Below are 17,311 nucleotides of genomic sequence, written 5' to 3'. Positions count from 1 at the left end.
GACTACAGAGAGATAATGGTGACTACAGAGAGATAATGGTGACTACAGAGACCCCAGAAGAGATAATGGTGACTACAGAGAGATAATGGTGACTACAGAGAGATAATGGTGACTACAGAGAGATAATGGTGACTACAGAGTGGTGACTACAGAGAGATAATGGTGACTACAGAGAGATAATGGTGACTACAGAAGAGATAATGGTGACTACAGAGAGATAATGGTGACTACAGAAGAGATAATGGTGACTACAGAGAGATAATGGTGACTACAGAGACCCCAGAAGAGATAATGGTGACTACAGAGAGATAATGGTGACTACAGAGAGATAATGGTGACTACAGAGAGATAATGGTGACTACAGAGAGATAATGGTGACTACAGAGAGATAATGGTGACTACAGAGTGGTGACTACAGAGAGATAATGGTGACTACAGAGAGATAATGGTGACTACAGAAGAGATAATGGTGACTACAGAGAGATAATGGTGACTACAGAAGAGATAATGGTGACTACAGAGAGATAATGGTGACTACAGAGAGATAATGGTGACTACAGAGAGATAATGGTGACTACAGAGACCCCTGAATGGGGTGTTGAGAGTTCTGGAGGGTTTACACACCTGTAGCTTACGGGCCATGGCCACCACCTCGTGGTCCGGAGGGTTGTACTTGTAACAGTTGGAGAACATTAACCTGACGTCCGTTGCAAAACTTTGAGGATCACTGTACTCTCCTTTATCCATCTTTTTCTGTTGGGGAGACAAAATGCAGAGATGAAGAAGCTGTATGAACTCTGAGTTCCCCATGCGAGGACAATATGCAGACACAAAACACAGAGATGGTGCAACTGTGGACTGCTCAAAGTTCAAGGCTTTTATTGGTCATACGGCTGATCCTTAGTTCACCACCATCTTTAACCTGGACACTCATAAATGGCTGTGTGTCGCAGTGACTAATGGGAATGTAGGTGTGGTATTGAATGAGAGGGATTAGTCCTAAACCCTGGCATGTTTCTGCAATAATCAAAAAGTGTGCTTGGTGTGGTATTGAATGAGAGCTACAATAGAGTGGTGTAGGAATTAGTCCTAAACCCTGACATTATTATTATATACTTAAAAGTAATATTATATTCTATTTCATTTTATTAATGGCACTATTATCTGTTGTATTGTGTTGCACTGTTGGAGGAGCCTGTGACCCCAGAATGTCCTTGTCATAACTACACTGTAGCTATGTACACATGACAATAAAAGCGTTGAATCCTTGAAAAGAAATGTGTGTTTACCCGCGCGCTGCTGAGGTCCATGGGGTGTTTGATGATGTCGTGGTAGTCGTGCAGCTCCAGCGCCTCTGCGTCCACCGGCTTGTAGAAGGGCCAGGCGTAGGCGGCGTGTTTCTTGGAGAGCATTTCCTTCAGGATGGCGTCGCAGTGTTTCATTTGCTCGCCCAGCTTCCCGCCCTTACTCCTGGCGGCCACCCCCCCTCCGGCGGCCCCCCCCCTCGCCCACCGCCACCTCCTCCACCGTCTCCCGCCGGGTCTTAGCGGGCCGGGCGGCCGCCTCACGCCTCGACAGGCCCAGTTTGGGAGGCTTGGTGTCCTGAGCGGACGGAGAGTCGGCTCGACCTGCAGAGATGGCTGACGTGGTCGGGGTGGTGGTGTCGGCTTTCCTCTTCACACCTTTCTTCTGTTGAAGACACAGACAGGTGTGAGAGACAGGTGTGAGGGACAGACGGAGACAGACAGGTGTGAGAAACAGACGGGGAGGGAGAGACAGGTGTGAGAGACAGACAGAGACAGACAGATGTGAGGGACAGAAGGGGAGGGAGAGACAGACAGATGTGAGAGACAGACGGGGAGGGAGAGACAGACAGGTGTGAGAGACAGACGGGGAGGGAGAGACAGGTGTGAGAGACAGACAGAGACAGACAGATGTGAGGGACAGAAGTGGAGGGAGAGACAGACAGATGTGAGAGACAGACGGGGAGGGAGAGACAGACAGGTGTGAGAGACAGACGGGGAGGGAGAGACAGACAGGTGTGAGAGACAGAAGGGGAGGGAGAGACAGACAGGTGTGAGAGACAGACAGGTGTGAGACAGGTGTGAGGGACAGACGGAGACAGACAGGTGTGAGAAACAGACGGGGAGGGAGAGACAGGTGTGAGAGACAGAAGGGGAGGGAGAGACAGACAGGTGTGAGAGACAGACAGGTGTGAGACAGGTGTGAGGGACAGACGGAGACAGACAGATGTGAGAGACAGACGGGGACGGAGAGACAGACAGGTGTGAGAGACAGACGGAGAGGGAGAGACAGGTGTGAGAGACGGAGAGGGAGAGACAGGTGTGAGAGACAGACAGGGACCGAAGGGGAGGGAGAGACAGGTGTGAGAGACAGACAGAGACAGAAGGGGAGGGAGAGACAGACAGATGTGAGAGACAGACGGGGAGGGAGAGACAGGTGTGAGAGACAGACAGATGTGAGAAACAGACGGAGAGGGAGAGACAGGTGTGAGAAACAGACAGGGACAGAAGGGGAGGGAGAGACAGGTGTGAGAGACAGACGGGGAGGGAGAGACAGGTGTGAGAAACAGACGGGGAGGGAGAGACAGGTGTGAGAGACAGACAGAGACAGAAGGGGAGGGAGAGACAGACAGATGTGAGAGACAGACGGGGAGGGAGAGACAGGTGTGAGAAACAGACGGGGAGGGAGAGACAGGTGTGAGAGACAGACAGAGACAGACAGGTGTGAGAGACAGACGGGGAGGGAGAGACAGGTGTGAGGGACAGACAGATGTGAGGGACAGAAGGGGAGGGAGAGACAGACAGATGTGAGAGACAGACGGGGAAGGAGAGACAGACAGATGTGAGAGACAGACAGGTGTGAGAGACAGACGGGGAGGGAGAGACAGACAGATGTGAGAGACAGACGGGGAGGGAGAGACAGACGGGGAGGGAGAGACAGACAGATGTGAGAGACAGACGGGGAGGGAGAGACAGACGGGGAGGGAGAGACAGACAGATGTGAGAGACAGACAGGTGTGAGAGACAGATGTGAGAGACAGACAGATGTGAGAGACAGACAGGTGTGAGAGACAGACGGGGAGGGAGAGACAGACAGATGTGAGAGACAGACGGGGAGGGAGAGACAGACGGGGAGGGAGAGACAGACAGATGTGAGAGACAGACGACAGACAGGTGTGAGAGACAGATGTGAGAGACAGACAGGTGTGAGAGAGATAGACAGGTGTAGAACCATTTCAATATATAAAGATTGAGACGGACAGGTAGCAAGACGGCCATCGAAACAGGTAGAGAGAGACAGGTATACAGGTAGAGAGAGACAGGTATACAGGTAGAGAGAGACAGGTAGAGAGAGACAGGTATACAGGTAGAGAGAGACAGGTATACAGGTAGAGAGAGACAGGTAGAGAGAGACAGGTATACAGGTAGAGAGAGACAGGTATACAGGTAGAGAGATACAGGTAGAGAGAGACAGGTATATCTGGGGTCATGTGATGCTGTTACCTTGACGACCGGCTGTGCAGACGGCATCATGGTTGCCGGGGGCTGCGGGGCGGAGACAGGGGGCGTGGTCTGGACAGGTGTGGGCGTGGCTGAGATGACAGGTGTCAAAGAGGGGGAGGGAGACGGGTATGAGGGGGGAGGGGAGGCCGAGGACTCCGCCTGCTGACTCACTGAGAGAGAGAGAGAGAGACAGGAAGTACTGTTAGTAATCCTCTTCAACATTTAAATACAACATTTCTGCAGTGCATTGTGTTTCATTAACACTCCGTACTGCACTGTGTTTATGTACTGCGTTTCATTAACGTCGCGTTCCCTTAACACCGCGCCGCGTTCCCTTAACACCGCGTTCCATTAACACCGCACCGCGTTCCATTATGACTGCACCGCGTTCCATTATGACTGCACCACGTTCCATTAACACCGCACCGCGTTCCATTAACACCGCGTTCCATTAACACTGCGCCGCATTCCATTAACACTGCGCCGCGTTCCATTAACACTGCGCCGCGTTCCATTAACACCGCATTCCATTAACACTGCACCACGTTCCATTATGACTGCACCGCGTTCCATTAACACCGCACCGCGTTCCATTAACACCGCGTTCCATTAACACTGCGCCGCATTCCATTAACACTACACCGCGTTCCATTAACACCGCACCACGTTCCATTAACACTGCGTTCCATTAACAATGCGTTACATTAGCACCGCGTTCCATTAACACCGCACCGCGTTCCCTTAACACCGCGTTCCCTTAACACTGCGCCGCGTTCCATTAACACCGCATTCCATTAACACTGCACCACGTTCCATTATGACTGCACCGCGTTCCATTAACACCGCACCGCGTTCCATTATGACTGCACCACGTTCCATTAACACCGCACCGCGTTCCATTATGACTGCACCGCGTTCCATTATGACTGCACCGCGTTCCATTATGACTGCACCGCGTTCCATTAACACCGCACCGCGTTCCATTATGACTGCACCGCGTTCCATTAACACCGCACCGCGTTCCATTATGACTGCACCGCGTTCCATTAACACCGCACAGCGTTCCATTATGACTGCACCACGTTCCATTAACACCGCACCGCGTTCCATTAACACCGCACCGCATTCCATTATGACTGCACCACGTTCCATTAACACCACGTTCCCTTAACACTGCGCCGCATTCCATTAACACCGCGTTCCATTAACACCGCACCGCGTTCCATTATGACTGCACCGCGTTCCATTAACACCGCATTCCATTAACACTGCACCACGTTCCATTAACACCGCACCGCGTTCCATTAACACCGCACCGCGTTCCATTATGACTGCACCGCGTTCCATTAACACCGCACCGCGTTCCATTATGACTGCACCGCGTTCCATTATGACTGCACCGCGTTCCATTAACACCGCACCGCGTTCCATTATGACTGCACCGCGTTCCATTAACACCGCACCACGTTCCATTATGACTGCACCACGTTCCATTAACACCGCACCACGTTCCATTAACACCGCACCGCGTTCCATTAACACTGCATTCCATTAACAACGCACCACGTTCCATTAACACCACGTTCCATTAACACTGCACGCGTTCCATTAACACGGCGTCCCATTAACACGGCGTCCCATTAACACTGCACGTGTTCCATTAACACTGCACGCGTTCCATTAACACCACGTTCCATTAACACGGCGTCCCATTAACACTGCACGTGTTCCATTAACACTGCACGTGTTCCATTAACACTGCACGCGTTCCATTAACACCACGTTCCATTAACACGGCGTCCCATTAACACTGCACGTGTTCCATTAACACTGCACGCGTTCCATTAACACTGCACGCGTTCCATTAACACTGCACGCGTTCCATTAACACGGCGTCCCATTAACACTGCACGTGTTCCATTAACACTGCACGTGTTCCATTAACACTGCACGTGTTCCATTAACACCGCGTTCCATTAACACCGCACCACGTTCCATTAACACTGCATTCCATTAACACTGCACGCGTTCCATTAACACTGCACGCGTTCCATTAACACTGCACGCGTTCCATTAACACTGCACGCGTTCCATTAACACTGCACGCGTTCCATTAACACTGCACGTGTTCCATTAACACTGCACGTGTTCCATTAACACTGCACGTGTTCCATTAACACCGCGTTCCATTAACACCGCACCACGTTCCATTAACACTGCATTCCATTAACACCGCACCGCGTTCCATTAACACCGCACGCGTTCCATTAACACTGCACGCGTTCCATTAACACCGCGTTCCATTAGCACCGCATTCCATTAACACCGCATTCCATTAACACTGCACCACGTTCCATTAACACTGCACGCGTTCCATTAACACCACGTTCCATTAACACGGCGTCCCATTAACACTGCACGCGTTCCATTAACACCGCGTTCCATTAACACGGCGTCCCATTAACACTGCACGTGTTCCATTAACACCGCGTTCCATTAACACTGCACGTGTTCCATTAACACCGCGTTCCATTAACACTGCACGTGTTCCATTAACACTGCACGTGTTCCATTAACACTGCATTCCATTAACACTGCACGCGTTCCATTAACCTGTTCCACTCTGAGCCTGTTTTTCAGGTCTCAGGCTCGAAAATGACATTCCCAGAACAAATGACCATATCTTCCCTTCTAAAAGGGTTAAATTAATAATCTTTTCTCAAAGTAATGATAAACCTGTGAGTTGGATGTAGAAGTGTCAGAATCAATATAAATGTTTTTTATTTTAAAGAAAATTCAGATTTTACATAGTAAAAAACTGTAAATTATAGTGTCCGTCCAAAAATTATTTTTTACAGATAGTGAAAACTACCCTTGGATGATGGGTTAGTAGACTAAAAGCTTTAGGAATCCAAAGTACAACATATAATAAGTACCCTGTATCAAGATTGATGCAAAACAAGTGAAATTTGACCTTTTTAGAGAGATTTAGCCAAAAACTGGGCCATCTGGGGTCATTTGGGTGGATTTGACCTATCTCTGGCCCCCCTTGCTCGATCTGGTTGGTTGACATACCCTTGTGACCGTTAGAGCCAATAGAATCGAAGGAGGAGACTCACATAGACACACATTATAAAGAAAAATGTTGCCGCTTCGCGTGTGGAAAGCGAAACTAAACTGGAGGAATGTCTCCTTCTGGAGTTTGGAAACTAAAACGCAGTTGTATTGCTTATGGATTATCAGAAATAATTTCAAAGAAGGCACAGACACATAGGATGAACCTATGGATTAACTGCAGCATCGTTTTTTTATCGTTTTAATGCCATTGAAGACCACTTTTGACCAAGGTGAGCCATATTTACATGTTTAGCTTCTTGGCTCCACATGTGATGATGTACGCTTTCGTTGATAGCGTCGCGAATGTTTATCACTGAGTGTTGAGGTGGGCACCGTTAGATTCCGTGTCTCCAGGACACCAAAAAATAGTGTTTGGTTGTGCATCTAGGATAAGTAATAAGGGAGTTCTGAGTGAGTTTATGTGCCTTTGTCGGTCCCGTTTTTTCGATCGAGGCTAATTCAGAGGCTGAGTGCTAGCATTGTGGGTTTTTTTTGAAAAAAAAAATTAAAAAGATCAGTTAGCTGAGTTTCTTCCCGTTACATGGATATAACACATTCATAGTTTTATTCAATATTAAGATTCCTTAGACGTTGTTTCCTGCAAATGACGCGTTTATCCGCCCGGTACCGGGGGGAAGGCGTGAAACAGGTTAACACCGCACCACGTTCCATTAACACTGCATTCCATTAACACTGCATTCCATTAACACTGCACGCGTTCCATTAACACTGCACGCGTTCCATTAACACCGCGTTCCATTAACACTGCACGCGTTCCATTAACACTGCACGCGTTCCATTAACACTGCACGCGTTCCATTAACACCGCGTTCCATTAACACCGCACCACGTTCCATTAACACTGCATTCCATTAACACTGCACGCGTTCCATTAACACCGCGTTCCATTAACACTGCACCGCGTTCCATTAACACCGCACGCGTTCCATTAACACCGCACGCGTTCCATTAACACCGCACCGCGTTCCATTAACACTGCACGTGTTCCATTAACACCGCACGCGTTCCATTAACACCGTGTTCCATTAACACCGCACGCGTTCCATTAACACCGCACGCGTTCCATTAACACCGTGTTCCATTAACACCACGTTCCATTAACACCGTGTTCCATTAACACCACGTTCCATTAACACTGCACCGCGTCCCATTAACACTGCACGCGTTCCATTAACACCACGTTCCATTAACACTGCGTTCCATTAACACTGCACGCGTTCCATTAACACCGCGTTCGTTCCATTAACACTGCACGCGTGTTCCATTAACACTGCACGCGTTCCATTAACACCGCGTTCCATTAACACTGCACGCGTTCCATTAACACTGCACGCGTTCCATTAACACCGCGTTCCATTAACACCGCACGCCATTAACACCGCACGCGTTCCATTAACACCGCACGCGTTCCATTAACACCGCACGCGTTCCATTAACACTGCACGCGTGTTCCATTAACACTGCACGCGTGTTCCATTAACACTGCACGCGTGTTCCATTAACACTGCACGCGTTCCATTAACACCGCGTTCCATTAACACCGCGTTCCATTAACACTGCACGCGTTCCATTAACACTGCACGCGTTCCATTAACACCGCGTTCCATTAACACTGCACGCGTTCCATTAACACTGCACGCGTTCCATTAACACCGCGTTCCATTAACACCGCGTTCCATTAACACCGCGTCCCATTAACACTGCACGTGTTCCATTAACACTGCACCGCGTTCCATTAACAATGCGTTCCATTAACAATGCGTTCCATTAGCACCGCACCGCGTTCCACTAACACCGCGTTCCATTAACACCGCGTTCCACTAACACTGCGTTCCATTAACACCGCGTTCCATTAACACTGCACGTGTTCCATTATGACTGCACCGCGTTCCATTAACACCGCACCGCGTTCCATTATGACTGCACCACGTTCCATTAACACCGCACCGCGTTCCATTAACACTGCGTTCCATTAACACTGCGTTACATTAGCACCGCGTTCCATTAACACCGCACCGCGTTCCCTTAACACCGCGTTCCCTTAACACCGCGTTCCCTTAACACTGCGCCACGTTCCATTAACACCGCACCGCGTTCCCTTAACACCGCGTTCCCTTAACACTGCGCCGCGTTCCACTAACACCGCGTTCCACTAACACCGCGTTCCATTAACACTGCACGCGTTCCATTAACACCGCGTTCCATTAACACTGCACGCGTTCCACTAACACCGCGTTCCATTAACACCGCGTTCCACTAACACCGCGTTCCACTAACACCGCGTTCCACTAACACCGCGTTCCATTAACACCGCGTTCCACTAACACCGCGTTCCATTAACACTGCACGCATTCCATTAACACCGCGTTCCACTAACACCGCGTTCCACTAACACCGCGTTCCATTAACACTGCACGCATTCCATTAACACCGCGTTCCATTAACACTGCACGCGTTCCATTAACACCGCATTCCACTAACACCGCGTTCCACTAACACCGCATTCCACTAACACCGCGTTCCACTAACACCGCGTTCCACTAACACCGCGTTCCACTAACACCGCGTTCCACTAACACCGCGTTCCATTAACACTGCACGCGTTCCATTAACACCGCGTTCCACTAACACCACGTTCCACTAACACCGCGTTCCATTAACACTGCGTTCCACTGCTCTGTACTCTGGTCCGTACTGCACAATGCAGTGCTCTTCAGCACTGCATTGTGCAGTACTCACCTGTCGTAGCGGTGGCAGGCAGTGTGCTCTTGGTCTTGCCTTTAGGGGCTGGGGGCAGCAGAGGGTTAGGGTTAGTTCAGTGTGCTCTTGGTCTTGCCTTTAGGGGCTGGGGGTTAGGGTTAGGGTTAGTTCAGTGTGCTCTTGGTCTTGCCTTTAGGGGCTGGGGGCAGCAGAGGGTTAGGGTTAGTTCAGTGTGCTCTTGGTCTTGCCTTTAGGGGCTGGGGGTTAGGGTTAGGGTTAGTTCAGTGTGCTCTTGGTCTTGCCTTTAGGGGCTGGGGGTTAGGGTTAGTTCAGTGTGCTCTTGGTCTTGCCTTTAGGGGCTGGGGGTTAGGGTTAGTTCAGTGTGCTCTTGGTCTTGCCTTTAGGGGCTGGGGGTTAGGGTTAGTTCAGTGTGCTCTTGGTCTTGCCTTTAGGGGCTGGGGGTTAGGGTTAGGGTTAGTTCAGTGTGCTCTTGGTCTTGCCTTTAGGGGCTGGGGGTTAGGGTTAGTTCAGTGTGCTCTTGGTCTTGCCTTTAGGGGCTGGGGGCAGCAGAGCCACTTCTTCTTGAGGCATTTGAGCCACTTTCTGCAGGAAGATCTTCTCCAGAGCCTGAGCCATGAGGACGATGTCGTCTGTGGGCTGAAACACAAAACACACAGCCCAGGGGTAAATAAAGAATAATCACCCGCTGTGTAGATGTAGCAGTAGTGTGTGTACCTTGTTGTAGATGTAGTGTGTGTGTACCTTGTTGTAGATGTAGTGTGTGTGTACCTTGTTGTAGATGTAGTGTGTGTGTGCCTTGTTGTAGATGTAGATGTAGTGTGTGTGTGCCTTGTTGTAGATGTAGATGTAGATGTAGTGTGTGTGTACCTTGTTGTAGATGTAGTGTGTGTGTACCTTGTTGTAGATGTAGTGTGTGTGTACCTTGTTGTAGATGTAGTGTGTGTGTACCTTGTTGTAGATGTAGTGTGTGTGTACCTTGTTGTAGATGTAGTGTGTGTGTACCTTGTTGTAGTTGTAGATGTAGTGTGTGTGTACCTTGTTGTAGATGTAGTGTGTGTGTACCTTGTTGTAGTTGTAGATGTAGTGTGTGTGTACCTTGTTGTAGATGTAGTGTGTGTACCTTGTTGTAGATGTAGTGTGTGTGTACCTTGTTGTAGATGTAGTGTGTGTGTACCTTGTTGTAGATGTAGTGTGTGTGTACCTTGTTGTAGATGTAGCAGTTGGTGAACATGGTGTTGAAGTCCTGCATGGCTTCACTGGCGCTCCAGTAGTAGTTGTTCTCCAGACGTTTCTTGATAGTTCCCATGTCCATCGGGTTCTTGATCACCTTGTGATAGTCCTGGAATATGGAGGGGTTAGCTTAGCTTAGCATAGACACTGGAAACAGGAAAAGAGTTCATACAGCTTCAAAGTGTCATATCTGAATCAGGTCTGGCAATAGTAACGCTCACTCTGGAAACCTTTAAAGAATCCCCAGAGCTGAGCGTCACAGATCAACACGATAAACCTTTGATTGATTGATTGATTGTTTGTGAGGCACTTACAGCCAGGCAGAGTTTGATGGCATCCACCGGCAGGTAGAAGGGCCAGGCGAACTGATGCTTCCACAGCGTCTTCACCACCACATTCTGCATGTACTGCAGCTGGTTGGTCTTCCTGAGGACAAACACACGATCAGATCACACTGTTGGGAGCTGGCTTTATTCAGGGATGCAAACACACGCATCGTGAAACAGCGTAATATACCATCTGACAAAGGCCTGCGCGATAATGCTTCAATGAGCTGGCTATTCTTTATCATATAGTCAGATCAATAGGAGACAGAGATGTTAAGTTATAAATTAAGGGTTTTTATTATTATCTACAGCAGGGGTGGGGAACCTTTTTCCTCTCAAGGGCCATTTTTTCCACAACATTTCGATCTCTCTCCCCCGCCTGTGTGCGAGGGGGCGGGGCAGTTTACACACGCGCAGCTGCTGCATGCAGCAACACACACACAGCTGCTGCATGCAGCAACACACACACACACAGCTGCTGCATGCAGCAACACACACACACACACACAGCTGCTACATGCAGCAACACACACACACACACAGCTGCTACATGCAGCAACACACACACACACACACACAGCTGCTGCATGCAGCAACACACACACACACACAGCTGCTGCATGCAGCAACACACACACACACACAGCTGCTACATGCAGCAACACACACACACACGCAGCTGCTACATGCAGCAACACACACACACACACACACAGCTGCTACATGCAGCAACACACACACACACACACACACAGCTGCTACATGCAGCCACACACACACACACACACAGCTGCTACATGCAGCAACACACACACACACACACAGCTGCTACATGCAGCAACACACACACACAGCTGCTGCATGCAGCAACACACACACACACAGCTGCTACATGCAGCAACACACACACAGCTGCTACATGCAGCAACACACACACAGCTGCTACATGCAGCAACACACACACACAGCTGCTACATGCAGCAACACACACACACACACAGCTGCTACATGCAGCAACACACACACAGCTGCTTCATGCAGCAACACACACACAGCTGCTACATGCAGCAACACACACACAGCTGCTACATGCAGCAACACACACACAGCTGCTACATGCAGCAACACACACACAGCTGCTACATGCAGCAACACACACACACAGCTGCTACATGCAGCAACACACACACAGCTGCTACATGCAGCAACACACACACAGCTGCTACATGCAGCAACACACACACAGCTGCTACATGCAGCAACACACACACAGCTGCTGCATGCAGCAACACACACACACACACAGCTGCTACATGCAGCAACACACACACACAGCTGCTGCATGCAGCAACACACACACAGCTGCTACATGCAGCAACACACACACAGCTGCTGCATGCAGCAACACACACACACACAGCTGCTACATGCAGCAACACACACACACAGCTGCTGCATGCAGCAACACACACACACAGCTGCTGCATGCAGCAACACACACACGGAGGAGATGGCGGAGAGAACGCGCTCCGAGGTGTGGTTAAACTTTACCCGTCTCGCTCGTTACCTAAAGTGCAATAAGAGTTTAGCATGTCAGGGCGGTAACACGAGCAGTTTGTCTAAAGATTTATCAAAAGTGCTCCACATCCAGACGGAGGAATGCACCGACTGTCTCTCTAGCAGCGCTGTAGACCCGTCCACGAGTAACGTATCCACGTCAGGTGTTATGTATGCTAGCAGCAACACACGGAGCTAACTCAATGACACAAACATGGGTTAATGATTAGAGGGAACTGAGTTATTTAGTTTGTTAAAGTTTCAGCTATTCTGTTCACAGTTCTGTCATCACATTATTACCATTTGTTAAAACGTTGTTTCTTTTGATGTGAAATATTATGTATTTAATTTAAAGTGGACCTATCATGCTATATTATAATAATATAGTGTAGGGCCATACCTATATAAGGCATGTTTATACTTTTTTTTCTTCAAAATACCAAACAGATCATGCATTTTAGCCATGCCTCATTTTGCTCAATTTGACATTTTTTAGCTGTTTTAGCAAGGGCAGATTCAGTGAGAACAGCACCACTTACAGGCCTGGCATATGTACTACAGCGTCTCCAGCGCTTTCGAACGGCAATGGCCGTGGCTGTCTCCTCCTGATTGGTGGAGTTGGCCCAATAGCCGTAGCGCCACCGTCCTGACGTCAGGACAGTGTTCAAATCTGGATCAGTTTTTATCAGATCCGTTGCAGCCCCTTTTTTAGAGATTTGGGTATGGAGGAAAATAGAGAGGGTTGTGTTTTCTGACACTTGGTGAGTTCCCTGGAACACCGGGGACACATATTCATGTAGAACAGACGTACAACAGTGCATTTTGCATGATAGGTCCCCTTTAAATGAAAAGCAATGTTAGTTTTGTTCACAATTTGTTTATTTTCATTTTTCATTTAATTGTTTATTTGAATAGGGACAATGCACATTAATGAACACTTTAGACAAATAATGCTTTAAGTGTAAATATGCCGGATTTTATCTTTGAGCTAATTTCCATCCGTAGTCCCTGACATACAACATATAGTTAGTTTACCTCGTTTTTTCTCTCCAAAAGAACCGATAAAAGTACCGTTAAAAGACCGGACCGATAAGCGGTATCGATAAAAGTAGTAGTACCCATATGAAACAGAACTGTTAACAGATTTTCTCTTTTTCTTTATGGATATTTTACAAATCACTCTCCTTTCAAAATCTATTCTTTTTAATAACTTTTTTGTTTACTGTCATATCGTATTTTATACCAGTTTTTCATTAAGTCTCTTATTTTTGTATAACTATAATGATCATATCAAGGTGTGCCTTTTCCTCACTGAGCTGAGGATATCTGAGCCTCTCAGTCTGTCAGGAGAGAGCTCTCTTCCACCTGGTTGTAGAACAAGCTCTTTATATTCGTTAGCATAGCTAGCTAACCAGATGCTAATAACAACAGATCGCCACTTTCAACTGAAGACACAGCCACGCAGAAACTGCGGCATGTTACGGCTCCTTATGGGTACTGACATGTTTGAAGTGATGGAGCACTACACCACGTGATGACACGTTACGCTCGTGTTGTGTTCAAGGAACCTATTCTTGGCCAGGAAAAACAGGCACTAGCTTGTTTAATTATTTTGTGGTCTAGATTTCTTAAAAGATTTTTTGAAGTGAGAACTTGTCCATCAGTCCGTGAGTCGGACCCCCCCCCAAAACGAAAACTCTTCGGTTCTCCACGAATTACAAAAGTCACCCAAATCAGCTTTAAAAAAGCGGGAGGCGCTGAAAAGTGACTCATTTGCATGCACGTTATTAAAGCTGTTTTCATGTTAGATTAGATTTTAAACTTGGGGTTCACAATAAAAAAAGATACATCAGCCGTCTGAAAAAGCTTCTGTTTGACGCTCAACACCATTTCTTCCCTGACGACGTCTACTGGTCCCATTTGATCTTAGAACAGCAACGGCGTTCAGTAAATTAAAGACCTATCTTCTTAATTTGCCTTATCATTTGGGGCAGTTGTTATTTTTGAGTAGTATCACTGTTCATGTTTTATGGTTCAGTGATATCACTCTTTCTGTTTATACCTTGTTTTTAAGGATGTTCCTCATTTGTTATTCTCATTTTCTGTCATACTGAAAGATGCTATATAAATAACGTTTATTATTAATATCACACTGAGCAGAAGTCTGCAGGTGAGCTAGCTAACGCTGACATTATTATATACATCAATCACTTCTGAGTATTGAGCAAATCAAAAGGTCATCATGAAGTCATGTAAGTTCATCCAAAGTCTCATTGCCTTCAGGGCTCTGTATACGACCTGCTATTTAAACAGCTCAGTAACAAAGAGCGGGAATGTTCAGAGCTGGGAGGGAGAGGACTGCAAATATGTTGTTACTGTACTTAAGTACATATTTATGGTATCAGTACTTTACTCCACTACTTATTTTTCTGACCACTTTTTACACTTTGAACACAAATACCTGTACTTTCTACTTCTTACATGTTGAACACAAATACCTGTACTTTCTACTTCTTACATGTTGAACACAAATACCTGTACTTTCTACTTCTTACATGTTGAACACAAATACCTGTACTTTCTACTTCTTACATGTTGAACTCAAATACCTGTACTTTCTACTTCTTACATGTTGAACACAAATACCTGTACTTTCTACTTCTTACATGTTGAACACAAATACCTGTACTTTCTACTTCTTACATGTTGAACCCAAATACCTGTACTTTCTACTTCTTACATGTTGAACACAAATACCTGTACTTTCTACTTCTTACATGTTGAACACAAATACCTGTACTTTCTACTTCTTACATGTTGAACACAAATACCTGTACTTTCTACTTCTTACATTTTGAACACAAATACCTGTACTTTCTACTTCTTACATGTTGAACACAAATACCTGTACTTTCTACTTCTTACATGTTGAACACAAATACCTGTACTTTCTACTTCTTACATTTTGAACACAAATACCTGTACTTTCTACTTCTTACATTTGAACACAAATACCTGTACTTTCTACTTCTTACATGTTGAACACAAATACCTGTACTTTCTACTTCTTACATTTTGAACACAAATACCTGTACTTTCTACTTCTTACATTTTGAACACAAATACCTGTACTTTCTACTTCTTACATGTTGAACACAAATACCTGTACTTTCTACTTCTTACATTTTGAACACAAATACCTGTACTTTCTACTTCTTACATGTTGAACTCAAATACCTGTACTTTCTACTTCTTACATGTTGAACACAAATACCTGTACTTTCTACTTCTTACATGTTGAACTCAAATACCTGTACTTTCTACTTCTTACATGTTGAACTCAAATACCTGTACTTTCTACTTCTTACATGTTGAACCCAAATACCTGTACTTTCTACTTCTTACATTTTGAACCCAAATACCTGTACTTTCTACTTCTTACATGTTGAACACAAATACCTGTACTTTCTACTTCTTACATGTTGAACTCAAATACCTGTACTTTCTACTTCTTACATGTTGAACCCAAATACCTGTACTTTCTACTTCTTACATGTTGAACTCAAATACCTGTACTTTCTACTTCTTACATGTTGAACACAAATACCTGTACTTTCTACTTCTTACATGTTGAACACAAATACCTGTACTTTCTACTTCTTACATGTTGAACACAAATACCTGTACTTTCTTCTTCTTACATTTTCAAAACAGGCTGGTTACTTTAGTTTAGTGGGAATGCTGACACAGCATTCCCACTATCTGTTATGCTACGCACTAGTGTTAATTTCGTCAGCTATTTTTAAATTTAGTTTTAGTCCCGTGTTAAATTTCCTTTTTAGTTTTAGTCATATTTAGTCACCTTCATCCTGTTTTTATTTAGTCAAGTTTTAGTCGACTAAAAGTCTGAGCATTTTAGTCTTTTTTTAGTCAAAGAAAACTAATTATTTTTAGCCTACTTTGTCAATGAAAACTGTTGAGTCTTTTTTAGTCATCAGATTATATAGAACATTTCAGTCAAACTAGTCTAGCCAAAACCAATAATTTGTCATTTTAGTCAAACTTATTTCACAATAAGATGATATCTTGTCCTTATTTGATGAAAAAGCACAGGTTGAATGATTAAGAAAGCAGCTTTGCAGAGTATCTGGTCAGGTGTGTGGTGTGTTACCTGTGTATGGCCACATTGCTTCCCTTCTGATAAAACAATGCATTCGCTTTTGTTCTCCGCCTCATTGGAGCGAAAATGGGCCCAAATATCACAGTTTCTTTCTCCCAAGCAGTGGTGGCGTTAGACTTTTTCGTTATCAGTCATTTTGACGGACAGGATCGTGACATTTCCGTCATAATCCATTCCTATTACCCGTCGAGTCTGTACACAACTCGTCACTCACTCGCGCTGACGGGGGACATTCGGTTAACGCGACCACTGCTCCCAAGCCCTGTTGTTGCCATTTTATTTTCTGTTAAATAAGGTGAGTTAGACCCTGAGTTAGACCCTGAGTTAGACCCTGAGTTAGACCCTGAGTTAGACCATGAGTTAGACCATGAGTTAGACCATGAGTTAGACCATGAGTTAGACCATGAGTTAGACCCTGAGTTAGACCCTGAGTTAGACCCTGAGTTAGACCCTGAGTTAGACCCTGAGTTAGACCCTGAGTTAGACCATGAGTTAGACCATGAGTTAGACCATGAGTTAGACCCTGAGTTAGACCCTGAGTTAGACCCTGAGTTAGACCCTGAGTTAGACCCTGAGTTAGACCCTGAGTTAGACCATGAGTTAGACCATGAGTTAGACCATGAGTTAGACCA

General features: G+C 46.3%; 1 protein-coding gene across 1 annotated transcript in view; it reads right to left on the bottom strand.

Annotated features, from left to right (window-relative positions):
* Nucleotides 1–17,311, bottom strand: part of LOC117470811 (bromodomain-containing protein 3-like) — a 50,590-nt gene that overhangs the window by 21,398 nt on the left and 11,881 nt on the right. The window contains 7 exon segments of the mRNA XM_034115685.1: nucleotides 625–753; nucleotides 1,290–1,496; nucleotides 1,498–1,689; nucleotides 3,528–3,697; nucleotides 9,914–10,022; nucleotides 10,588–10,725; nucleotides 10,931–11,042. Of these exon segments, the coding sequence (XP_033971576.1) occupies nucleotides 625–753; nucleotides 1,290–1,496; nucleotides 1,498–1,689; nucleotides 3,528–3,697; nucleotides 9,914–10,022; nucleotides 10,588–10,725; nucleotides 10,931–11,042 (1,057 nt within the window).

The sequence above is a fragment of the Trematomus bernacchii genome, unplaced genomic scaffold (genome assembly GCF_902827165.1).
Source record: "Trematomus bernacchii unplaced genomic scaffold, fTreBer1.1, whole genome shotgun sequence".
In the NCBI taxonomy this organism is placed as follows: Eukaryota; Metazoa; Chordata; class Actinopteri; order Perciformes; family Nototheniidae; genus Trematomus; species Trematomus bernacchii.
The sequence above is the reverse complement of the archived record's forward strand: the minus strand, read 5'-3'. Positions and strand labels throughout refer to the sequence as shown.